Raw genomic sequence first — 26940 nt, 5'->3', positions numbered from 1 at the left:
TGATCATGTAACCAGTATAAGGAGTAAGAATACGTCCAATCTCACCCCGGTGGCCAGGCATTTCAAAACCTTGCATGCAGGGAACCCTGCTAAAATGCGATTCATCGGTTTGGATCGCATCCATGCTTCTCAGCGTGGTGGGGACATGGACAGACTATTACTACAGCGGGAATCTAGGTGGATCTTTGACCTGGAGGCAACATTGCCCCCGGGATTGAATGAGAAAACCAGTTATGCTTCTTTTTTGCCTGTCTGATGTCCCTCTCATTGAATCCTTTTCGTAGGTTAGCTCTCTGGTGCACCCGCTCTGCCTCTGTGATGCCATGGGTTGTCCCTTACTGTATACACCGCCGAACACTATAGGCCACAATGCTAAGTTTCTTTTGTTGAGGGTGCTTTTTGCATCCGTCTTTTTGGGGGGACTTCTTCTTTTTTGTTTGTCCCCTGAGCGTGATGTGCTTAAGACTTACCTGCTATTGGCCACCAACTATTCTTGTCACTATCAATTATCCTTTAGATTTAACGGCCTTATTTAGGTGTCATGATTTTTCTAACTATATAATTACTGTATATTTGCGGGGCTCTTGTCTCCCTGTTCCGGTCTGGTCTGTCGCGTGGTCCGGCCTCGCCCGCCCCCTCCGGTGGTGCCGCTTGGTGCGGCTGGGGCTTGGTGGACTCCGTGGTGGGGGGACGAGAGGTATCAGATTGGCCCAGCTGTTCTCTTGCCCGGAGTCCGTCCGCCCTACCCGCCCCGTGTGCGGCGTTCGGGCGGGGCTTTGGCGGACGCGCCGGCGGGTTGCTATGGCGGCCTGCCGTCGCGTCTGCCTGCCCCGCCCTCCTGCCCGGCATTGGCCGCCTGTGGGGGCGGGCGTGGCCGGCCCATTGGTGACGTCGACCCGGCGGGGAGTTAAGATCCCCTCATGGGGGACGATGCGGAGTGACGTACACCTCCAGTGGAAGCCGGAAGTCCGGCGAAACCGGTCGAGGACGCATGTGCTGCGTCCCGACCTCCATCATCCTCCCACATGTGGACCTGGCCTCCCCCGTATGCGGGCCCTGGATTCCTATGATCATCAGCACCACATTTGAGCCCTGAAAGCATCTAGTGCCGACCGGACATGGACACTCTCTGGAGCATGTAAGCTTACTACTGAAACAGCAATTACACTGCTATGTGTTTGTCGGCAGGCTGCTATCCTGTGTACAGTAAGCGAATGCCTGTCATCCCAAGAGCCAATATGTTGCTTATGGATATCTGCTTACATGGAGTCTCTGCTTACTAACTTTGCTACTGCATGGCAACTGTACTCATGTGCTTTGTGTGTCTTTTGCTGCTGCTCAATCAGGCCATCTTGCACAGATCTCAAAACTTTCAAAGCATGATCTTCAGATTTGCTATGTTGATGTTGCTCACATGCCTGGATGCTTTCATTTCCTTGTGACGGGCTGGAGGATTGCTGGACCTTCACCTGCATGAAGTGTCTTTATCTGGACATCCCTATGGAGTCACTATAATCCTGTTGCCCATATATTTGCATATGCTGAACTTTAGCTTCCAGCCAATGTTTTTGATTATACGGCTGGGTTAACTGTCCATAGGGGCCAGACTGGCTCCTCTTGTGTTATCATTAGGGAAGGTGTAAGTGTGGGACCTGCTGTGGGGGTGGGGGTCCGGGTGTCCCCGGGGGGGATTGTGGAGGGTGCAGGGTGGGCACATTTTTAATTGTGTATTTTTATGCTATTTCGTGGATTAATAAAATATTTCTCATTTTGATACTGCAATTATCTTTTGTGATTTGTGTCCAATTGGGTCATACCCACTGTCTTCTTATCTCATTGTTTTCTACTAAAATGCGTAATGTACTTCGCCATAACTCTGTGCGATTTGCACTTCGCACATTGTCCCATGGGGAGGAGAGGTTTGTCCTCGGAAGGTAAGTTAAAAAAAAAAAAAAAAAACAAAAAAAAAAAAAAAACAGTTGAGCAAAAAAGTGAATGTTTGGTTCACAATGTTAAGGTTTTGTTTAAAAAAAGTTTACAAATGTTAATGAAGTTATTGCTTTGCTGCTTGCTTATTTTTTTTTCATCCATTACCCTTCCAGGTGGACCGATCGGCCGACCAATCAGCTGCAGCACTGATGGTGCATCCTGACAGAAGTATTGCACGTCTGTCAGATTACACAAAATTGGTGCATGCAGCGCTGCAGGACGAGATTTCTCCTCCGCAGTAAAAAAGATAAGTTTGCCGAGGCATATGAGCTGAGGGGAGGTGTTGGAGTTGCTATGCTTTGGCAAGCACTTTGTATCAAAAAAAGAACTCTGGCAATGATTTGTTCATCCACATCGATCAGTGTGAATGGATAAATCGGGTTTGCCAGGGCATACGAGCTGAGTGGGTGGACGTTTTTGGGTGGCAGCTCCTATGTCCTGGCAGACGCCTTCCCCTCTTTTTTTCACATTTTTTGGCAGATATTTTTTTCATCCACATTGATTGATTGATTGGTTGTTTGACGGTCATTTTTCCTTTCACTGCAGAGTGCATTACCCGCATGCCCAATATAAGGAGTATAGCAGAAACTCCTAATACTGGCCATACATGTAATGATTGCAGAGACCCTAAAATGCCAGGACAGACCCCACAAATGATGCCATTTTGGAAAGAGGACACCCCAAAGTATTCCGTAAAGGTGCATGGTGAGTTCATAGAAGATTTTATTTTTTGTCACAAGTTAGCAGAAATTGTTTGTTTTTTCCCCCACAAAATGTAATTTTCCGCTAACTTGTGACAAAAAATAAAATTTTCTTTGAACTCACCATGGCCCTCATGGAATACCTTAGCGCAGTGTTTCCCAACCTTTTCCGGCCCGGGGAACACTGTCTGACCAAATTTTTCTCCGGGGAACGGCGCGCGCGCGCGGTGGGGGCGATGCGGCCCCCGGTTGTTTGCGCGACCTAGTGGACAGTGCCGCTATGGGGGGGGGGGGGGGCTGGGGTGCGGCTGCATAGCTGGCATAGTTGCCCCAGTGTAGGGAGTTTAGTTGCCTCAGTATAGTGCCCCAGTATAGCCAGTATAGTGCCCCAGTATAGCCAGTATAGTACCCCAGTATAGCCCCCCAGTATAGCCAGTATTGTGCCCCAGTATAGCTAGTATAGTGCCCCAGAATAGTGCCCCAGTATAGCCAGTTTAGTGCCCCAGTATAGTGCCCCAGTATAGCCAGTATAGTGCCCCAGTATAGCCAGTATAGTACCCCAGTATAGCCCCCCAGTATAGCCAGTATTGTGCCCCAGTATAGCTAGTATAGTGCCCCAGTATAGCTAGTATAGTGCCCCAGAATAGTGCCCCAGTATAGCCAGTTTAGTGCTCCAGTATAGCCAGTATAGTGCCCCAGTATAGCCCCCCAGTATAGCTAGTATAGTGCCCCAGTATAGCCAGTATAGTGCCCCAGTATAGCCAGTATAGTACCCCAGTATAGCCCCCCAGTATAGCCAGTATTGTGCCCCAGTATAGCTAGTATAGTGCCCCAGTATAGCTAGTATAGTGCCCCAGAATAGTGCCCCAGTATAGCCAGTTTAGTGCCCCAGTATAGTGCCCAAGTATAGCCAGTATAGTGCCCCAGTATAGCCCCCCAGTATAGCTAGTATAGTGCCCCAGTATAGCCAGTATAGTGCCCCAGTATAGCCAGTATAGTACCCCAGTATAGCCCCCCCAGTATAGCCAGTATTGTGCCCCAGTATAGCTAGTATAGTGCCCCAGAATAGTGCCCCAGTATAGCCAGTTTAGTGCCCCAGTATAGCCAGTTTAGTGCCCCAGTATAGCCCCCCAGTATAGCTAGTATAGTGCCCCAGTATAGCCAGAATAGTGCCCCAGTATAGCTAGAATAGTGCCCCAGTATAGCCAGTTTAGTGCCCCAGGATAGCCAGTATAGTACCCCAGAATAGTGCCCCAGTATAGCCAGTTTAGTGCCTCCCGCCCGTCCCCGCCGCTGTTATTACCTTGTTAACAGCGGCCGCTCTCCCCTCTCCGGCGCGTGTATATTCAAGCAGCGTATCTCCGGCTGCTCTGTGTGATGCACTGATGCGGAAGAAAGGAGGGCAGCGGCTTCCTGTAACGGCGATATGTATCGCCGTTACTATGGTAACCGAGCCCTGCCTCCTTCCGCATCAGTGCATCACACAGAGCAGCCGGAGATACGCTGCTAGCATATACATGGTCTGGAGAGGGGAGAGCGGCCGCTGCTAAGGTAATAACAGCGGCGGCCGCAGGGACGGGCGGGAGGGGGGATAAGAGCACGGCACACCAGGCAACGTTCCGCGGCACACTAGTGTGCCGCGGAACAGCGGTTGGGAAACACTGCCTTAGCGTGTATTCTTTCCAAAATGGGGTCATTTGTGGGGTTTGTTAACTGTCCTGGCAAGTGGGGGGGGGTGCTAAATTGTAAGCACCCCTGTGAAGCCTGAAGGTGCTCATTGGACTTTGGGCCCCTTAGCACAGTTAGCGTGCAAAAAAGTGCCACATGTGGTATTGCCGTACTCAGAAGAAGTAGTATAATGTGTTTTGTGGTGTATTTTTACATATACCCATGCTGTTTGGGAGAAATATCTCTGTAAATGACAATTTTTTAATTTTTTTTTTACACACAATTGTCCATTTACAGAGATATTTCTCCCACCCAGCATGGGTATATGTAAAATACACCCCAAAACACATTATACTACTTCTCCCGAGTACAGCGATACCACATGTGTAGCACTTTTTTGCACTACGTCCAGGAACCATGCGCGCTACCGCGCGCTCCCAGCCCGCGGTTCATTAGCCAGGCAATCAGTGAATCGGTCTATGGTGCCCGATCACTGATTCCTCTCCCCCGTAGAAAAAGCGACAGCTTCTCTCGGAAGCTTCGCTTTTTCTGGCTGTTCCCTCCCCGATGCATCACTCTAAGCGTGTGTTACGCTTAGAGTGACGTCATGTAAACAAACTCTTGTGGCCAAAAAGTAAAACTACAACAAAAAGTAAAAAAAATTAAAATCAAACACACAATTACATTAAAAAACTATGGTTTACATCCCACCCTCCCAAAAATACCCAAATAAATTGTTTAATATAAAAAAACCCATTACAATAAAAAAAACATGTAAATATTTACCTAAGGGTCTAAACTTTTTAAATATCAATGTAAAGATGAAATATTTCTATTTTTTTTTTTTGTTTAAAACTTGTAAATAGTGATAGATGCAAAACGGAAAAAATGCACCTTTATTTCCAAATAATATATTGTCGCCATACATTGTGATAGGGACATAATTTTAACGGTGTAATAACCGGGACATATGGGCAAATACAATACGTGAGTTTTAATTATGGAGGCATGTATTATTTTAAAACTATAATGGCTGAAAACTTCCTGTTAAAATGCATTTACAATAAAGTGGCTCTTAGCAAAATGTACCCCCCAAAGAAAGCCTAATTGGTGGCGGAAAAAACGAGATATAGATCAGTTCATTGTGATAAGTAGTGACAAAGTTATAGGCTAATCAATGGGAGGTGAACATTGCTCAAGTGAAAACAACGGAACGCGAATGGGTTAACTGCGCTAAGGGGCCCAAAGTCCAATGAGCACCTTTAGGATTTCACAGGTCATTTTGAAACATTTGGTTTCAAGACTACTCCTCACGGTTTAGGGCCTCTAAAATGCAAGGGCAGTATAGGAACCCCACAAATGACCCCATTTTAGAAAGATAATATGGTGAGTTCATAGATTTTATTTTTTGTCACAAGTTAGTGGAAATTGATTTTTATTGTTTTTTTTCACAAAGTGTCATTTTCCGCTAACTTGTGACTCAAAACGTAATACCTTTGGGTGTCTTCTTTCTAAAATGGGGTCATTTGTGGAGTTCCTATACTGCCCTGGCATTTTAGGGGCCCTAAACCATGAGGAGTAGTCTTGAAAACAAATGTCTCAAAATGACCTGTGAAATCCTAAAGGTACTCATTGGACGTTGGGCCCCTTAGCGCACCTAGGCTGCAAAAAAGTGTCACACATGTGGTACCGCCGTACTCAGGAGAAGTAGTATAATGTGTTTTGGGGTGTATTTTTGCACATACCCATGCTGGGTGGGAGAAATATCTCTGTAAATGGACAATTGTGTGTAAAATAAAATCAAAAAATTGTCATGCGTATTATTGGACGCATTCCCTTCTGCAATTAGCGCTGTTGCGGACCGTAACGTGTACAAAAATGCGGCAACGCGCATTTTTGTACATGTTGCGGTCCGCAACAGCGCTTATTGCAGTAGGGAATGCGTCCAATAATACGCATGGCGGCCGGCCGACTGGTGAGTCGTCAAAAACGAAACTAAGTGACAGCGGGGGACCGGAGGATTCCAGAGCGGCTCCGAGGGCACAGGACTGCTGCAGGGGGCTGGTAATAGCCCCAGGTAAGTGACACTCTTTACACCCCGCTCAGTTAAGGTTCCCTTTAAGTGGTTAAAGTCACAAATTCTGGAAGTGAACAGGAGGCAGGAACTGGAGCATCGGCGAGTGGCTGCACAGGCACAAGATGTCTGCAGGGGACCATTATAAGCCCCAGGTAAGTTCATCTCTTTTACCCCCCCCCCCCCCCCACTCTCCCCAGTACTCCTTTAATAGACACAGAAAATGATTTAGTGATGGAAAAAAAAGTAAGATCTTTTTTGACAATTTTATGGATCCACAAAAGAATCTGAGCTTTGTGAAAGGTAGGAGATGCTGGTTATTTTTTTTTTGTATAGTTTTTGAGCTAATTTTCTCTCACTCTCCATCCCTGTCATGGGTAATGCTATCCAAGTCAAGGAGTATAGGGTCTACCGGCACTACGAGACTTGTAGCCGTATCACTGGAGGTAGGAAATGACAGATATTCAAATGCCACCTTGATTAAGGAAACTGCGTGCTCATGATGTTGCTAGCAGGTATATACATCACAGATCATCAGAAGAAAGAAAAAGTTGAATCAGGCACTGCAGCTGATTCAAATTTAATTGTGTTTTCAGTGTGATATGGATCACAACATGTATATATTTCTTGCATTCAAAGAGGTAGCTACAAAAGTCATGTACAGACAACTTGTGCTTTTATAATAATATTTGCATGAGATGGATGTCCTACCATATCAGAGGGTGGCTGTGGTTGGTCCAGGGCAAAAACGGTAGCTTAACAGCCGTTTCGCACGGGGGTGCTTCTTCCGAGGTTGATCCACACCGTGTGGATTAGCCTCGGAAGAAGCACCGCCGTGCAAAACGGCCGTTAGGCTACCATTTTTGCCCTGCACCCACCACCGCCACCCTCTGATATGCTAGGACACCCATCTCATGCAAATATTATAAAAGCACAAGTTGTCTGTACATGTCTTTTGTACCTACCTCTTTGAATGCAAGCTATATATACACACATGTTGTGATCCATATCACACTGAAAACACAATTAAATTTGAATCAACTGCAGTGTCTGATGGAACTTTTTCTTTCTTCTGATGATCAGCACGGGAGTGCGGCAAATTGCGCGCGCAAAAGTCCGCGATCGTGCGAATCGCGGCACTTTGCGCGCGCAAAAGTCAGCGAAAAGCACTCCACGTGCTAACTGTTGATGCTAATCATGCTATCGTGCTAACCATGCTAAACAGTTTGCACCGCTTTGTGAATCAACCCCAAAAAGTGAAATGGGTAGTAATGTTTAACAGACAACACTGGTGTTGGGGACAAATTATGCATCTACAAATGGGAACTCTTTTTTCCAGATGGCAATTGTCAAAGATGGGAGTGTCGGCTCCATCTATACAGGAGATATCGACTTTCCTGTTCTATTTCTCTTGCAGGAAGTGAGATTCTATGGTCACATTTTCCTCACCATAAAAAATTACAGAATAGTTTAGTAGACTGTGTTCCCCTTTTGCTCAGTAGGCTTATCTATGACGTTGTGCTGCTGCAGTAGCTCCCCAAATTGTTCTTTAATCACTAATTGCAGTACATGAGACACAGCAGAGATTTTCTTTGTGCAGGATTCAGTGACTGAAAGCTGAAGAGAGATCATTTTCCCCTAACGAGAGCTTTTTGGATCAAGTGGATATTACAAACTCATGCAATGTAAGTGTTGGAGCTGGGGGAATTGTGACTTTTACACAGATAACATTATTTTAGGCCATACGCCAGTTGATAACTGTGTGGACAACAAGAGTATAAAACAAGTTTTAATTGTATGTTATGCCAGACTGATTCCATAGTTCGTGTTGAATACAAAATAAAAGCTAAAGATCCAGACTTGGCAATGCTGTTCACTTATGATGCTTAGAGGTCACTTTCTCCAAACTGAGTGAAAATGCATTTGTCCTTGGTTGTTTCAAGACTGCAGTGGCAAGTCTGTCAGTGGCTGCTTCAACAAATATGTCTTATAAAACCTAAAAAAAAAAATCTAAAATAATCTTATCAATAAAATGCCTGTTAAGCTACCAGCAAGCAAGAAAATATAATTATTTTTAGCAGTTATTTTTCACCTACTTTTTGGTATATTTTCATTTGCAGGGTGCTGCAAAGTTACTTCAAACAGAAGATTAAAATCATCTCCTAAAAATAAACTTTCTTTCAGTATTTAATCAACCGTTTATATTAAGCCTTTGCTCAATACTTTGTCGATGCACCTTTGGCAGTAATTACAGCTTTAAGTCTTTTTGAACATGATGCCATAAGCTTGGCATCATGTTCTAGTAGGTATCTGTCTTAACCTCTAGACCATGAACCACACTACATGGTGAAGCTGTCCTAGCATAAACCATACTACCATTATGATCAATTCAATAGAAAAAGTAGCATGATTAAGGATTGGTACTTTTTGAAAAGCATGCTTATATACCATAGCTGGGATTTGAACCCAGTATGCAGTGTGTAGTATCTAGTAGGTATCTGTCTTAACCTCTAGACCATGAACCACACTACATGGTTAAGCTGTCCTAGCATAAACCATACTACCATTATGATCAATTCAATAGAAAAAGTAGCATGATTAAGGATTGGTACTTTTTGAAAAGCATGCTTATATACCATAGCTGGGATTTGAACCCAGTATGCAGTGTGTAGTAGCTAGTAGGTATCTGTCTTAACCTCTAGACCATGAACCACACTACATGGTAAAGCTGTCCTAGCATAAACCATACTACCATTATGATCAATTCAATAGAAAAAGTCTAGAGGTTAAGACAGATACCTACTAGATACTACACACTTCATACTGGGTTCAAATCCCAGCTATGGTATATAAGCATGCTTTTCAAGGAGGAGGAGGAGTAGGAAGAGAGAGAGAGAGAGAGAGAGAGAGAGAGAGAGATTGATTTTAAAAAATTTCTGACGGAATTCCGTGTATCTCGGAATTCCGCGGAACGGCTCAGGAATTCCCTCGGAATGAAACGGTAGCGGAATTTCGGTAGTGGCGGTATGCGAAATTACCACGGAATCGGAAATTGGCTATTCCGACCATGCCTGCTCTCCAGAGATGTTCAATCGGATTAAAGTCTGGGCTCTGGCTGGGCTACTCAAGGACATACAGTACACAGAGTTGTCCTGGAGCCACTCCTTTGATATATTAGCTGTGTGCTTAGATTAGTTGTCTTGCTGAAAGAAAACCAACCGCCCCAGTCTGAGTTCAAGAGCGCTCTGGAGCAGGTTTTCATCTAGAATGTCTCTGTACCTTGCTGCAGTCATCTTTCCCTTTATCCTGACTAGTCTCCCAGTTCCTGCCTCTGAAAAAACATCCCCACAGCATGATGTGGCCACCACCATGCTTCACTGTAGGGATGGTATTGGCCTTGTGATGAGCGGTGCCTGGCTTCTTCCAAACATGACACCTGGCATTCACACCAAAGAGTTCAATCTTTGTCTCATCAGACCAGAGAATTTTGTTTCTGATGGTCTGAGAGTCCTTTAGGGGCCTTTTGGCAAACTCCAGGTGGGCTGCCACGTGCCTTTTACTAAGGAGTGCCTTCCACCTGTCCACACTACCATACAGGCCTTCTCTGTGAATTTCTGCAGAGATGGTTGTCCTTCTGGAAGGTTCTCCTTGCTCCACAGTGGACATTTGGAGCTCTGACCATCAGGTTCTTGATCATTTCCCTGACTAAAAGCTTGATTCACTAAAATGTAATGCGCAGGTCAGTGCAAGTTAATTTTAAAGAGAATCTGTATTGTTAAAATCGCACAAAAGTAAACATACCAGTGTGTTAGGGGACATCTCCTATTACCCTCTGACACAATTTCGCCGCTCCTCGCCGCATTAAAAGTGGTTAAAAACCGTTTTAAAAAGTTTGTTTATAAACAAACAAAATGGCCACTAAAACAGGAAGTAGGTTGATGTACAGTATGTTCACACATAGAAAATACATCCATACACAAGCAGGCTTTATACAGCCTTCCTTTTGAATCTCAAGACATCATTTGTGTGTTTCTTTCCCCGTTCTCATGCACTGAAGTTTCAGGCTGCTCGTTTCTTCCTGCAAACAGCTTTGCCCTTGTCTGTAATTCTTCAGTATGTGAAAGCCCAGCCAGCTCAGAGGACGATTTATCCAGCTTGTAAAAGATAAGTGAAAAGAGAGAAGATGCCCTAATCTAAATAATACACAGGCAGTGTGCATAGAGGGGCCTGGAAGGGGGAGTTCATAGCAGAACCACAACACTGAAGAACTTGGCAGCCTTCCAGACACAGGCCGACAAGTCTGACAGGGGAAAGATACATTGATTTATTACAGAGACAGTGATAGTATAAAGTGCTGCAGTAAGCCAGAACACATTAGAATAGCTTTTGGAACTTGTAGGATGATAAAAAACAGGATGCAATTTTTGTTACGGAGTCTCTTTAACGAATGCACGCTGTGCGCAGTCCTGTCAGCGTAGCATGCGCTCTTAAAGAGGAACTTCAGCCTAAACAAACATACTGTCGTTAAGTTACATTAGTTATGTTAATTAAAATAGGTAATATAATCTCTTACTCACCCTGTTTTAAAGCGGTATCGTCACCATAAAAATCAAATTTCAACAGCAACTGGTCTGAGTGTATTAAGTGATAAAGATGCTAATCCTGCATTCAAAACTTTTAAAACTTTTTCTACTGTTATGATTTGGAGTTATCACATACTTAAAGGGACTCCGAGCTCAAGTAAAAAAAGAAAGTCGTACTCACCCGGGGCTTTTTCCAGCCCAGTGCTGGTCGGGAGGTCCCACGACGGCGTCCTGGCTCCTCTCCTAGTCCCCGCTCCGGAATGGCTGACCGGCCGCAGCCCGGGCGACACTCTGCTGAGTGTCGGGCTGTTCCTTCCGCGTATGACGCGGCTGATGTCACACGCCGGCCGCCTCGCGTCATCACGGCGGCCGGCGTGGCAGTACGGCGCATGCGCGCTTTAATCACGCATGCGCAGTACTTTCACGCCGGCCGCCGTGATGACGCGAGGCGGCCGGCGTGTGACGTCAGCTGCGTCATACGCGGAGGGAACAGCCCGACACTCAGCTGTGGCCGGTCAGCCATACCGGAGCAGGGCCTAGGAGAGGAGCCAGGACGCAGTCGTAGGACCTCCCGACCAGCACTGGGCTGGAAAAAGCCCCGGGTGAGTACAACTTTCTTTTTTTACTTGAGCTCAGAGTCCCTTTAAGGAACACTGGCCCTTTAGTAGTCATGCCAAAGAATTGCATGCTGGGGGTTCTTTTTATCTATAATCTATTCCTCCTCTTTCCTTTATTTCCCTGCCAGCTTCTTATCTGAAACCTAATCCCCTACTCACTTGTGTTTACAAGCAAGGCTGAGGCGACTCAGCGATTGGAGGAGACAAGAAAAAAAGTAAAGGGCAGAAATGACATCACGAGTTAGCCTTAACTGTGGGCAAAAGACATGGCCCCCACCACTAACAGAATTCTCATCATTTTCTATATAACATACACTGAAATCAAAACGTGGACAGTATAATACATGTGTTATGTAAGTAGGTCAAGTATTTATCTACTTATATATGTGGTTTTTTTCCCTTGCATAGTATGGCTGATCCTACTGCTTTAAAAGAAAAGGCAAGTGATTGTGATTCCATGGTGGCAGCCATCTTTTTGGTTGAAAGGAGGTGACAGGGAGCATGAGACACAGTTCCAACTGTCCTGTGTCCTGATCACCCCTCCCAGCTGTGCGCACTAGGCTTCAAATCTCAAATTCAAAAAAGCAGCAGAACACTAAAGCTAAAAATGAGGCTTGGGTAAGAAAAACAAAGTTCTGATGCTGTGAAACTGTTAAAGAAACCCCAAGCCTTTTCAGTGCTGCTGAGATTTTTAGTCTGGATGTTCACTTTAAGTTATGCATGATCCTTTGAAGTGCCGTACAAAGTGTTTATAGTGTGACCGCGATACTTCATTAGCGTGGACGCTACTTTGTTAATCAACGCGTCATGCTACAAACACATCGCACGGCACTTCAAAGGATCAAGAGCGCACGCCACGCTGACAGAACTGCATGTAGCGTGCATTTATATACACAGGTGTGTGCCTTTTCAAATCATGTCCAATCAACTGATTTTACCACAGGTGGACTAGGATTAAGCTGAAGAAACATCTCAAGGATGATCTGGGAAACATGATGCACCTGAGCTCCATTTTGAGCTTCATGGCAAAGGCTGTGTATACTTATGTACATGTGCTTTCTCAATTTTTTTATTTTTAATAAATTTGCTAAAATCTCAAGTAAACTTTTTCCTGTTGTCATTATGGGGTGTTATGTGTAGACTTCTGAAAGGAAAAAATGAATTTAATCAATGTTGGAATAAGGCTGTAACATAACAAAATGTGGAAAAAGTAATGTGCTGTGAATAGTTTCCGGATGCACTGTAAATTTGAAGCCAGCAAAAATTTTCATAGCATACGGTTAGAGCTGCCACTGCAGTCCGACTGCTTCAACTGTGACGATACAGCTCTGACTTATTAACCCCTGCAGTGAACACAAGCAAGTTCTAAGCAGGATTGGTACTACAGTGGCTTGCAAAAGTATTTGGCCCCCTTGAAGTTTTCCACATTTTGTCACATTACTGCCACAAACATGAATCAATTTGATTGGAATTCCACGTGAAAGACCAATACAATACAAAAAAGTGGAACAAAAATCATACATGATTCCAAACATTTTTTACAAATCAATAGCTGCAAAGTGGGGTGTACGTAATTATTCAGCCCCCTGAGTCAATACTTTGTAGAACCACCTTTTGCTGCAATTACAGCTGCCAGTCTTTTAGGGTATGTCTCTACCAGCTTTGCACATCTAGAGACTGAAATCCTTGCCCATTCTTCTTTGCAAAACAGCTCCAGCTCAGTCAGATTAGATGGACAGCATTTGTGAACAGCAGTTTTCAGATCTTGCCACAGATTCTGGATTGGATTTAGATCTGGACTTTGAGTGTGCCATTCTAACACATGGATATGTTTTGTTTTAAAACATTCCATTGTTGCCCTGGCTTTATGTTTAGGGTCGTTGTCCTGCTGGAAGGTGAACCTCAGCCCCAGTCTCAAGTCTTTTGCAGACTCCAAGAGGTTTTCTTCCAAGATTGCCCTGTATTTGGCTCCATCCAACTTCCTATCAACTCTGACCAGCTTCCCTGTCCCTGCTGAAGAGAAGCACCCCCAGAGCATGATGCTGCCACCACCATATTTGACAGTGGGGATAGTGTGTTCAGAGTGATGTGCAGTGTTAGTTTTCCGCCACACATAGCGTTTTGCATTTTGACCAAAAAGTTCCATTTTGGTCTCATTTGACCAGAGCACCTTCTTCCACATGTTTGCTGTGTCCTCCACATGGCTTGTGGCAAACAACAAACAGGACTTCTTATGCTTTTCGGTTAACAATAGATTTCTTCTTGCCACTCTTCCATAAAGGCCAACTTTGTGCAGTCCACGACTAATAGTTGTCCTATGGACTGATCCCCCCACCTGAGCTGTACATCTCTGCAGCTCGTCCAGAGTCACTATGGGCCTCTTGACTGCATTTCTGATCAGCGCTCTCCTTGTTGGGCCTGTGAGTTTAGGTGGACGGCCTTGTCTTGGTAGGTTTACAATTGTGCCATACTCCTTCCATTTCTGAATAATCGCTTGAACAGTGCTCCGTGGGATGTTCAAGGCTTTGGAAATCTTATTGTAGCCTAAGCCTGCTTTAAATTTTTCAATAACTTTATTCCTGACCTGTCTGGTGTGTTCTTTGGACTTCACGGTGTTGTTGCTCCCAATATTCTCTTAGACAACCTCTGAAGCCGTCATAGAGCAGCTGTATTTGTACTGACATTAGATTACACACAGGTGCACTCTATTTAGTCATTAGCACTCATCAGGCAATGTCTATGGGCAACTGACTGAACTCGGAGCAAAGGGGGCTGAATAATTACGCACACCCCACTTTGCAGTTATTGATTTGTAAAAAAAATGTTTGGAATCATGTATGATTTTTCGATCCACTTCTCACGTGTACACCACTTTGTGTTGGTCTTTCATGTGGAATTCCTATAAAATTGATTCATGTTTGTGGCAGTAATGTGACAAAAAGTGGAAAACTTCAAGGGGGCCGAATACTTTTGCAAGCCATTGTATATATTCACATTTATCATGCCTCAATCACTTCAGGTCACAGGTTCCCTTTAACAAACATACATGACAATATGAACAAATCGTAAGCGGGAGACATAAAACTCACTAATTAGTCTTTTCAGTCCATGCTTGTTCATCTGTTTCCCGCTTCCCATATATACCAGCATATTCATTGCATTTGTAATACACTGGTCAAAAACAAAATAACATAAGTTCATAACCACATTTACTCACAGAATATAAAAAGAGAAAAGTCCCTGGCCAAAAGGTGAGACTCTATTTTACAAGAATGAAGGGAGCTGTGTGGGAGCAGCAGCGAAGCCATATGATATGGCTTCTGGCTTTGAAAAAGAGCTACTGAGCTTGAAACAGCGGGCTGTCAGCCGCTAAAGCCATTTTTATCGATGACTTGTCATATTTTATGACTTTTTCAATAAAGAGCTAATAATTTACTGAAGGTGGTGCCTGCTTCGCTTGGATATGTAAATAAGACTGGAACTTGAAGCTGTTTTTAGCAATATATTAACCACTTCACCTCAAAGGGTTTTTCCCCTTAAAAAAAACAGAGCAATTTTCACCTGTCAGCGCTCCTTCCATTCATTCACCTATAAAACTTTATTACTACTTATCACAACACAACAATCTATATCTTGTTTTTTTCCATCACCCATTAGGCTTTCGTTGGGGGGTACTTTTTGCAAAGAGTTATTTTATTCTTACTGCATTTTAACGGGAATTAGTTTTCGGCCATTATAGTTTTAAAATAATACTTGCAACCATAATTATATCCCACACATTGTATTTGCCATTTTGTCCCGATTATTGCAACATTTAATATTTTATTTGGAAATAAAGGTACATTTTTTTTTTGTTTTTTTCAGTTTTGTGACCATCCCTAATTACAAGCCCATAATTTAAAAAGTAACAGTAATATAACTTGACATACATATTAAAAAAAGTTTAGTCCCAAGGGAACTATTTATGTATTTTTTGAATTGTATATTTTTTATAATTTTTCATTTACTCAAAAAATGTTGGGGGTAACAATTGGGTGGTGTGGCAGGTGAGGGGTTCATTTTAAATGTAAAAAAATATCTTTTCATAAAACATTTTTTGTAGATATAATTTTACTATTTGGCCACAAGATGTCCTCGCACATTACTTCCCTCTGCGTAGTATTACTATGCAAACAGGAAGTAATGCGTGGAAGTATCGTTTTTTTCTGAATGACCTTGCCATCTCATTGATGGCCGCGGCCATTCACACGGAGACTTAGATCAATGAATGGGAGCTGTGTTCCCATTCATTGATCTCTTGTCTAGCGATTGGTGGTGGTAACGAGGTGCACGAGGGGTGAGGCGAGTGGGAGTGCGCAGCAAGGAACATAATACCTTGTCGCAGAGAAGGGAAGCGGGGTTAAAGCAGGGACGTAGATACTCATCCCGGGGGAGGGAAAGTGGTTAAAGTAGAAACAGAAAAAGACTAAAATGAATTGCAAGTAGGAATGGTCAATGAGATAAGCAAAGGTATGCTTGAAAATTGCCCTATCAAACGGAATTCGATTGGTCTATTTTCAAGCTGCATACACTTGCACACAAAATTTGCATAATCCTGCATCAACTCAGAATTATTTTTGTCTCTTTGACCATCCCTAATTGCAACAACTGATAACTAAGCGAATAACCTGTATTTAAAACATCTCTGATTCTCCTTTAATTAACTTTACCAAAAAAAGTTTGTTTTTTTCTATTTTCTTTATAGCAATTTTACTGTATTTCTATACTGTTAAAACATACTAAGCAAAATATTACCTTCTAAAACAGAAGGGAGCCTCCTCTTCATTGTAGATCTAAAATCTTAAAGCAGGGAAATATGCAGTCAGTATGTTCCATAGTGCTGAGCAAAGTGAAGATATACAGGAACTGTAACAACATTAAAAGATACTTAGGCTGGGTTCACATTGCACCAGGTGCACAACAGTGCGTTCACAGCAGTCCATCGCTAGCGCTGTAATTACAGTGCAGGAGATTTGGGTGCAGCCGGCGCCACCATAGACTGTAATAGGAATTACGGCTATAGCGGCGCTCAGTGCATAACTTCGGCGCCGTCAATAGCTGGAAGTCGAATTACATCATTCCCCACTATCCACGTCAACCTAGAGGGGGAATAGTAATTAACGCCACTGGGACTTGTGCAGCAGCAGGATAAGCCATATACCAGCTGTATCCTGCGCCCAAGTCTCCCGGGGGTGATTTCATATGTATGCATCCATTGCAGTGTGCATGCCTCGTTCACATACGCACTTTAGTTCATCCAGTCTACTCACATTACCACCCATCCAGTTCACCTGCTGCTGTCATATTTGGTTCCACCTCTGTTTGGGTTCACTGCAGGGAGAAGCCCTGGTATACAGATCAGAGCCCCAGCAGAATATGGGGCTACTCACTGGATTGCAACAGATCAATCTGAATTCTACCTTCATCAGGGAGCATAATTCTACCTTCATCAGGGAGGATTCTTATTCGTCCACCACTCAGTGAAACAATGAGAATACTCCCCGGGAAGAGAGGCTTCCCATTGGTCTCTTGCATTCCAATGGGGTGCCCCATGCTTCTGCTGGGGCTCTGATCTGTATACCGATGCTTCTTCCCTGCAGTGGACCAGAGCAGCAGTGACAGCGGCGGCAGGTGAACTGAATGTGACAGAAGATAGGGGAGTAAACTGCCGAAAAGTATTGGGCAAAAAGTATGGGACGACCAACCAAGTAAGAACAGACTCTTTCCATTCTCATAGGCCTCCATTAATTCCATAGGCATCTGATTTGTTGGCAATCCGTGTCCAGAATGATTGTGTTCCACACAACCTTCAGTTCTGCTCATTGAAACTGAACAAATGGATCCGTTGTTAATAGACAGATGTGAATAGATTGCCTTACATAGTTTGCATGTCTGCTGATCCGTTCTGATGAGCAGAAAGTTTTGTAAGTCAGTGTGAACCCAGGCTAAAAGCCAAAACATTGTGCATTGCTAGTTAATACAATATTATTATTTTGTGCATTTAAAATGGCAGCCTGAAAGATTCCCTAATGATACATTCCCCTAAGGTCTGGGATCAGTCCAAGCTTAGGACTTATTTGGTTTTACCGCATGAGGTCATTTACCTCACATGAAATTTTTTCTGAACATGTCTTAGTGAATTGCTCCCCATGTCCCCCTCATTTACATATAACCACTTGACGACTAGTGGTTTCCACCCCTCTAGTGACCAGGCGATTTTTTACAATTCAGCACTTTGCCACTTTAACGATTTATTTTTAATTTGACCTCATTTTCTTGTCACTAATAGAGCATTTTTTGGTGGTCTACGATTTATTTATTTTTATTATTCATTTTAAAAGATTTTTTTGTAATAAAAAAATATTTTTTCCCTCCCTTCTCCCTAAATTGGTCCTGACTGCGATACATACACTACAGTACCCTCTTATAGGCATCAGCCCATGAGAGGGATTAGATTGTGAGCCACTCCTAGGGACAGTTAAGTGACAAGGGAGTCCCCTGTACCACGATGTGCTAGATCCCAGCGCTGTACAAATGTAAACAGCTTTTTTTTTCTTTAATTCAGCCTGCCAGCTCCAATCGTGACTGGCAGGCTGATCACAGATCCCTGCTCTGTCTCCTCTCATTCAGTCAAATGCTGCCATCTCCGCCGCCGAATGGAGGCTTCAGGAGCACGAGTGCTCCCGAAGACGGACCGCTCCAGACTGCACACACCTTCTATCGCTTAATCGCGCGTGCGCAGTATGAACCTGCGTGTCTTCGGGAGGACTTGGCTCCCGAAAACTTCCGAAGTCCCCCTTGGCGGGGGATTCGAATGGAAGAGCTGCCACTGCGACGAGGGCACCGGGAGAGGAAAGGAAAGGCTCATTAGGACACAGAGCCTACCCTCTCCTTAGGTAAGTATCTGGCTTTTTATATTTTTAATCGAGTGACATTGACTTTAACTGAACAGTGTATGTGAACTTTCCAAACTTCTTCCCTACAGGAAGTAGTCAAGGGGGGACACCAGCCAGTCTGTTCTTGTTAATGCAGAGCTAACATGGTCAAAAATCTTAGGAAATGTCAACTTTTTACTTTTTAGTATCTGAGAATTTGTGAGCAGCACTGCGGAAAACAAACAAACCAAAAAAAACATGCTTTTCCCACTTCACTTCTTCTATTGCAAAAGACATGATTTAAAACTTTCATTGCCTTTGAAGTTAGAGTAAGGCCCGGTTCACACTGGCGTTAAGTGGCAACCGTATTCTTGAAAACGGATCCCATTTTCACTCCGTTGCCATTCAGCTGCTTCTTCCATTCCGTTTCCCACGTCCCTACCGCACCCCCCGACCCCATCACCAAAGTGAATTTTGATGGCTATAACGGTCTGTTTCTCCACTAGTGTGAAGAAATGTTCTGTTCTCTCATTGCCCATAATGCAGTGCTTCAGCTTCCATTTCAGTTCCGCTGGGCTCAGTGGTCCGGGAAAAATTGCTGCAGAACAAAATTTGCGGTCTGTTCAGCGGATCCTGCGGAATGGATATGTTCCAACAGACCAATGTGAACGGATCCATAGGTTAATGTTGGATCCGTTCGCATCCGTTAGGATCCGCATCCGTTAGGATCTAGCCTAGCGCTAGCTACATGACAGCCGCTGTGCAGCGGCATCCTCCTACCCATCCGGAAATCCCGTTCTGAACGCCATGGCGACGGGCGGGATGACGTCATCGACGTCGTGACGTCAAAGGGAGTCCCGATCCACCCCTCAGCGCTGCCTGGCACTGATTGGCCAGGCAGCGCATGGGGTCTGGAGTGGGGGGGGGGCGACACGGCGGGTAGCGGCTAATCGGCGCGGAGGCGATCGGGCAGTACACGCAGCTAGCAAAGTGCTAGCTGCGTGTACAAAAAAAAAATAAATTATGCAAATCGGCCCAGCAGGGCCTGAGAAATCCTCCTGCGCGGCATAGCCCGAGCTCAGCTCGAGCTTACCGCCAGGAAGGTTAAAGGACAGTTAGTGAAAAGACAATGTATACTCTGTACAGCGCTGCGGAAGATGTCGGCGCTATATAAATACTAAAAGCTAATAATAATAATTGTGTAGAGTTTTGTATGCAAGCGTGAGAAGTTTAAACTGGATCCTTTGGGCAACTGGTAACCAATGGGGATTGGCAGAGAGGGGCTGCCTCAGAGGATCTGGAAGAGAGGTGGATGAGACGGGCAGCAGAGTTTAGTAGGGACTGCAGAGGTGACAGTCTGCTTTTTGATAGACCACAGATTAGGGTGTTACAGTAGTGAAGACGGGATTATGGCATGCACAAGCATTTTAGTGGAAGATTAACTTGACCCGAGTGTTCTGTTTACTCAGTTTCAAATACTTATTTAAATAAGATTGAAACACATTTTCTTTTTGAATGTTTAAATTCTTATAACTACACATACCAACTGCAAAGTATAGATACTAACCTTGGCTTGAATCCATTTTCTTGTACAGTAAGTAAACACCACCGAAAGCAGCCATTTCAAGAACTAACAAACCCTTGAAGAACTTCACACTTACAGGGTTTATTTTCCAAATATTGCTTTGATCTCTTCGAATCTGTTAAAGAGATGAATCATGTGCAGGACTTATTGTATATTGTAGCAAAAATACATTTATGTGTGCCACACCCCCAGGGCTGTGGAGTCGGTCCAAAAATCCACCGACTCCGACTCCTCTAATTTGCATATTACAATTTTGTTGATTAAAAGTATGTAACATGAAATTCGTCTCTTAACTGCCAACGCTTAGGAATTTTACAAGACAACTGAAGTGAGAAGGATATGTAGAATACTATATTTATTCCCTTTAGACTAAAACTAGTCCTTGGTAAGAGTACTTGTAAAAGGTACAAACCGGAACAAAGAACATCTATCAGGCCCTAGGCAATGTAAGTGTGGGTACATGTAAGAATGATGTGCAGGTACTCTGCAGAGGAATGAGGAGATTGTAAACAGACAACACCTCTGTGTTCAATGTGCACAGCATTCTCAGTGGATTCCCTGCAGCTCTGTGGGGAGTGCATATGTGGAGTATAGTACTACTGTGTAACAAAGTAAACCTGAGACAGATGAAATTAAAGTTTTATACATACCTGGGGCTTCCTCCAGCCGCCTTCAGGATAATCAGTCCCTCGTTGTCCTCCTCCACCACCTGGATCTTCTGCTATGAGTCCAGGTACTTGAGTCAGTCGGGCGTAGTGCGCATGCACACACACCGCCGCCAGGAGCATTCTACACCTGTGCAGCACTATTGCGCAGGTGCAGGATGTTCCTGGCTGTGGGAGCGGCATGCGGCCGGACAGCGCTGACTGGCTGAATTACCAGGACTCATAGCAGAAGATCCGGGTGGTGGAGGACAGCGAGGGACTGATTAGCCTGAAGGGGGCTGGAGGAAGCCCCAGGTATGTATAAAACTTTACTTTTCATCCGTCTCAGTTACCCTTTAATTTGTAGTCACCAAATCAAATTTTAACAACATATCAAATTATTTGATTTCATGAGCAAAGAGAGTGCATACATTTGCATAAATCAGCATCAATGCAGAATTATTTCCATCTCGTTGACCATCTCTATTAGTGACACAGCTACACATCAGGCTTTATTCTTACAGCATAGATGTTATTTAGTATATATAAGAGATTCCTATGTACACATCATATATACAGTCACAATCAGATATGTATATCTGACCTTAAAAATACGGGGACTGCTTTATTGAAGCAGCACACAAAACTAATTTTGATTGGTTTATTTCATTTTTGTGGACTAAGCACAGCTATTACTGTATATATACTGTATATATACATTATTTTTAATGACTATTATCTGAGAAATAGAACATTTTATCATATTTTCTATTTTAACCACTTAACAACCTCTGCCACGCTTATCTACGCCCCTTTAAACTTCACCTGAGTCACAGGGGCGTAGATAGGCAACTCCTGTTTATTTTGCTGCTGTGCGAGATCACGTTCGCGATCGCGTCCGCGTGCACGCGGATGTGCATACGCGTCGGGCACCCGCTGGTCCGTGATTGGCTGATGTGAACATGTGTTCACAAAGCCAATGACGGTGCTCATTCATGCAGAATGTGTGTAAACATTGCATCAGTCTCTATGCTGTTACAGTTACTGAGATCACTCGTAAGAGGATCTCAGATAACTAGCACAGCATTAGTGACTGATCAGCATCAGTGATGTTTTTTTTAAATAAATTATACCCCCATTAAGCCCATTAACCCTTGCCTCCCTTAAATGTGAAAATTGCTGTGGTTTTTAGGTGAAAAACCCTGTGGTAGAGAAGTGGTTAATTACAGTTACAAATTCATTAGGAGTCGGAGTCGGTGCATTTTTTCCCGACTCCGACTCCAGGCACCCAAAATTGCCCGACTCCACGACTCCGACTCCACAGCCTTGCACACCCCAAGACAAATCTGGAGAAATAGTAACGGTAAATAAAAACCCAGGCACGCCTCATGCGGTACCAACTTATACAACAAATAGCATGGTTTAATGTTGCTGGCAGCACTGATGCCTCCATAGTTAACGAGGAACTGTCGCGGAAATCTTAAAATTTAACACACATACAAATAAGAAGTTAATTTCTTCCAGAGTAAAATGAGCCATAAATTACTTTTCTCCTATGTTGCTGTCACTTACAGCAAGTATTAGAAATCTGACATTTCCAACAGGTTTTGGACTAGTCCATCTCTTCATAGGGGATTCTCAGCATGGCCTTTATTCTTTATAAAGACATTCCCTGATAAAGATTTATACAAAGATGCTGGCCAGTCTCCCTGCTCACTGCACACTTTTTTTGGCAGTTGGACGGAGCAACTGCCATTTACTAAGTGCTTTTAAAAATAAAGAGAACCCCCCATGAGAGGTTGGGCTAGTCCAAAATCTGTCAGTAATGTCAGATGATTTCTATTACTTACTGTAAGTGACAGCAACATAGGAGAAAAGTAATTTATGGCTCATTTTACTCTGGAAGAAACGTACTTCTTATTTGTATATGTTTCCATGTATTTAAAATTTTAAGATTTTCGCGAGAAAAGTCCTTTAACCACTTAATTACAAGCTGACTTATAAAAACGTCCTGCTAGAGCCTCTTAATGGCTCCTAAACGTTTTTATAAGTCAGATAGTGCTGCTGCCGCTGTGCGAGTGCATTCCCGTGCATGTGAAAATGGTGGGGGAAAAAAACCACCAAAGAAAAAATAAACCTTTATTTCCAAATACTATATTGTCACCATACTTTGTACTAGGGACATAATTAAAATCTTGTGATAACCAGAAAAAAACAGGAAGATAAAATGTGTGGGTTTTATGTACAGTAGCAGTGTTTATATTAAAACTATAGGGGATGAAATTGGAGAAATAGTGTATTTTTTCATTTTCCTTGTTTTTCCCTTTAAAATGCATAGAAATTAAAGTAATTACTGAAAACAAATCTCAACCCCAAAAAGCCCAATTGGTGGTGGAAAAAACAAGATATAGATCATTTAATTGTGATTAGTAGTGATTAAGCTATTGGCAAATGAAAGGGATGAGCACTGAAAGGTGAAAATTGGTCTTGTCCGTTAGGGTAAAAACTGCTATGGGGGGGAAGTGGTTAAATAGTTACTTGGGTTGAAATACATACGTCTTTCGAGTTCAACCAGAAAATAAAGTACAACACTAGCCTGTACACTCACATATCCCTGTTGAGGAAGGCAAAAACCCTTACAAGGCATGGTCCAATTAGCCTCAAAAGGGAAAAATTCCTTGCCAACTCCAGGCGGCAATCAGATAAACTCCCTGGATCAACACCACTGGGAATTACCTAGTAATTATAGCCATGGATGTCTTTTAATGCAAAGAAAGCATGTAAGCCCCCCTTAATTGCAGATATATAGCTTGCCATAACTACCTCCTGTGGCAATGCATTCCACATTTTAATCACTCTTACTGTAAAGGACTCTTTCCTAAATAAATGGCTAAAACGTTTTTCCTCCATGTGCAGATCATGTCCCCTGGTCCTTTGCAAAAGCTTACGGAAACAAAAAAAGCTCATCCGTCAAGCTTTTATAGTGCCCTCTAATGTATTTATACATGTTATTTACATGTGTCTAAAGGTCCGTACACACGCCGGACTGGAGGCAACGACGGGTCCGTCGTCACCTCCCGCTGGGTGGGCGTTACAGCGACAGTCCGGCGTGTGTACAGTCTGTCGGCGGACTGATACGGCTGTTTCTGAGCGATCCGCCAGGCCCGTCGTTGCCTCCAGTCCGGCGTGTGTACGGACCTTTAGACGTCTTTTCTCTAGACTAAATAAGCCCAGTTTATCTAACCTTTTCTGGTCAGATCTTCCATCCCTCTAATCAATTTTGTTGCTCGTCTCTGCAGCTGCTCTAAAACTGCAATACCTTTCCTGTAATGTGGTGCCCAGAACTAAATTACATATTTCAGATGCAGCCTTACTAGAGAGTTAAACAGGGGCAATATCATGCTAGCATCCCAAGTTTTTATTTCCCTTTCAATGCATCTAAAAATTTTGTTTGCCTCAGCTGCAGCAGCATCACATTGAATATGATTATTTAACTTGATGTCAATGAGTACTTCTACAGTGGTTTGCAAAAGTATTCGGCCCCCTTGAAGTTTTCCACATTTTGTCATATTACTGCCACAAACATGAATCAATTTTATTGGAATTCCACGTGAAAGACCAACACAAAGTGGTGTACACGTGAGAAGTGGAACGAAAATCATACATGATTCCAAACATTTTTTACAATAACTGCAAAGTGGGTGTGCGAAATTATTCGGCCCCCTTTGGTCTGAGTAAAGTCAGTTGCCCATAGACATTGCCTGATGAGTGTTAATGACTAAATAGAGTGCACCTGTGTGTAATCTAATGTCAGTACAAATACAGCTGCTCTGTAACGGCCTCAGAGGTTGTCTAAGAGAATACTGGGAGCAACAACACCATGAAGTCCAAAGAACACACCAGACAGGTCAGGGATAAAATTATTGAGAAATTTAAAGCAGGCTTAGGCTGCAAAAAGATTTCCAAAGCCTTGAACATCCTAAAGCACTGTTCAAGCGATCATTCACAAATGGAAGGAGTATGGCACAACTGTAAACCTACCAAGACAAGACCGTGCACCAAAACTCACAGGCCGAACTAGGAGAGCGCTGATCAGAAATGCAGTCAAGAGGACCATGGTGACTCTGGATGGGCTGCAGAGATCTACAGCTCAGGTGGGGGAATCTGTCCATAGGACAACTATTAGTCGTGCACTGCACAAAGTTGGCCTTTATGGAAGAGTGGCAAGAAGAAAGCCATTGTTAACAGAAAAGTGTAACGATTGTATAACGTATTGGTGTAGCAACACAGACATCTGATTATTGTGTGATCTGCAGAATCACCAATAATGCAAGTATAGAATGCAGAGATGTAGTGACAATAGTGTTTGGTGCAACAGTAGAGGGTAGATCTCACCAGAGGGTCTGGAGAGAACTACCAGAGGAAATGGCAGATAGTTTGACTAAACCTCACCAGTGGAGCTGGTGGGTACTATCTGCAACCAATCTGTGCTAGACCCCACCAGAGGAGCTGGAGGGTACTAGCCAAGATAGAAGCTGGGTAGCTAGGAGCCCACACCAGAGGGGCTGGTGAGCGCTATCAGCAACAGTAACTAAATAGTAGCTAGACCCCACCAGAAGAGCTGGTGGGTACTACCAACAATAGTAACTAGATAGTTTAGCTAGACCTCACCAGAGGAGCTGGTGGGTACTATCAACAATAGTAACTAGATAGTTTAGCTAGACCTCACCAGAGGGGCTGGTGAGTACTATCAGAGCACCTCTCCAGTGACAAGCGCTCACTGTAGAGTAGAAGGGTCAGACAGGCAAGGTTCAGCAACAGACAGGCTGGTACAGTACAAAATCAGAAGGCAAGAGAATAGTAATGATTCAGGCAGAGGTTCGGCAACTTAGATCAGATGGGCAGAAGTACAGAAACGTAGAGCAGAATCAAAGTCAGAGATAAGCCAGAGTCGTACACAGAATATCTATAATACAATAAGGCAATAATCCTAGTCTTGTGTGAAATCCCTGGTTTCCTCCCAGATCAAAACACACTGGAATTAGTCTAAGGTCTAAGCGCTAACACTGACGTATTTGCAACAGCAGACAGTTTGCAAGTGAGCGGAGAACGCTTATGAAGCAGCGAGGAGAGCCCACAGCCACACCCCGGCCAATCAGCCAATCCGGGCGCCGTGAGTCTCTCCCGACGTCAGCCGACCGGCAGGTCAGCTGACGCGCCTTCTTCCAGCATAAAGGTCCTGTCTCCGCGCGCCCGCGTGAGACAGCGACCCTATGAGCAACTGACAGTCCCGTCCCTGGCGTGCTAGACGACAGCGGAACGGATGAGGCCTCAGTACCGAGAACAAAGGCGGCTGCAGAGGTATCCTGTGTACCCGCAGCCGCCATCACAGGGGATGTTACAGTACCCTCCCCTCTAGGGGTGGACTCCGAACACGAACCACCTGGTCTGTCAGGATGTAATCTATGAAAGTCCTCCCTGAGTTCTTCTGCATGCATATGAGAAATTGGTACCCAAGATCTCTCCTCTGGGCCATACCCCCTCCAATGAACCAGGTACTGTATGGAGTTACGTACCACCCGAGAATCCAAAATCTGCTCTATCTCGTATTCCGGTTCCCCATCCACATGCACAGCAGGAATCCACATGCACAGCAGGTTTCAAAAGGGACACATGGAAAGTTTTGACACCTCTCATGCTGGGTGGAAGTGCAACCACATAGGTCACGTTAATGACTTTCTTGGATACAGAGTATGGCCCTATAAATGTAGGACCCAATTTAACAGAAGGTTGCTTTAAGGCCAAGTGCTGGGTAGACACCCACACCTTATCACCCGGTGCAAAGTTTCACTCTACAGAACGTCTCCTATCTGCCTGTCTTTTCTGGGTAGCGAAAGCCTTTTTTAGATTATTCTTGACCATTTCCCAGATCTCTCTTAGTGTTCCCTGCCACTCCTCCAAAGCCGGGAAGGGAGATGAGACCACAGGCAGAGGAGAGAACTTTGGCGATCTTCCTGTTACAACCTGAAAAGGGGAGAATCCAGAGGAAGCGCACTTCAAATTATTGTGGGCAAATTCTGCGAAGGGCAGAAATTTGACCCAATCCATCTGAGTCTCTGCCACGTAACACCTAAGAAATTGCTCTAGAGCCTGATTAACCCTTTC

The 26940-nt window shown here is 44.0% G+C and overlaps 1 protein-coding gene across 2 annotated transcripts in view; it reads right to left on the bottom strand.

Annotated features, from left to right (window-relative positions):
* Positions 1-7702: 7702 nt before the first annotated feature.
* Positions 7703-26940, bottom strand: part of CEBPZOS (CEBPZ opposite strand) — a 32019-nt gene continuing 12781 nt past the window's right edge. Inside the window, exons 2-5 of one of the 2 annotated variants that reach the window (XM_068232140.1) lie at positions 20114-20246; positions 16427-16471; positions 14722-14803; positions 7703-8428 (exon numbers count right to left, since the gene is read on the bottom strand). In XM_068232140.1, the coding sequence (XP_068088241.1) occupies position 8428; positions 14722-14803; positions 16427-16471; positions 20114-20246 (261 nt within the window). In that variant the 3' untranslated portion in view covers positions 7703-8427. The remainder of the gene's footprint in view (positions 8429-14721; positions 14804-16426; positions 16472-20113; positions 20247-26940) is intronic. The other variant, XM_068232141.1, reaches the window with a different exon arrangement.

The sequence above is a fragment of the Hyperolius riggenbachi genome, chromosome 4 (assembly GCF_040937935.1).
Source record: "Hyperolius riggenbachi isolate aHypRig1 chromosome 4, aHypRig1.pri, whole genome shotgun sequence".
In the NCBI taxonomy this organism is placed as follows: Eukaryota; Metazoa; Chordata; class Amphibia; order Anura; family Hyperoliidae; genus Hyperolius; species Hyperolius riggenbachi.
Note: the sequence above shows the minus strand (reverse complement) of the source record. Positions and strands in the feature narration are given on the sequence as shown.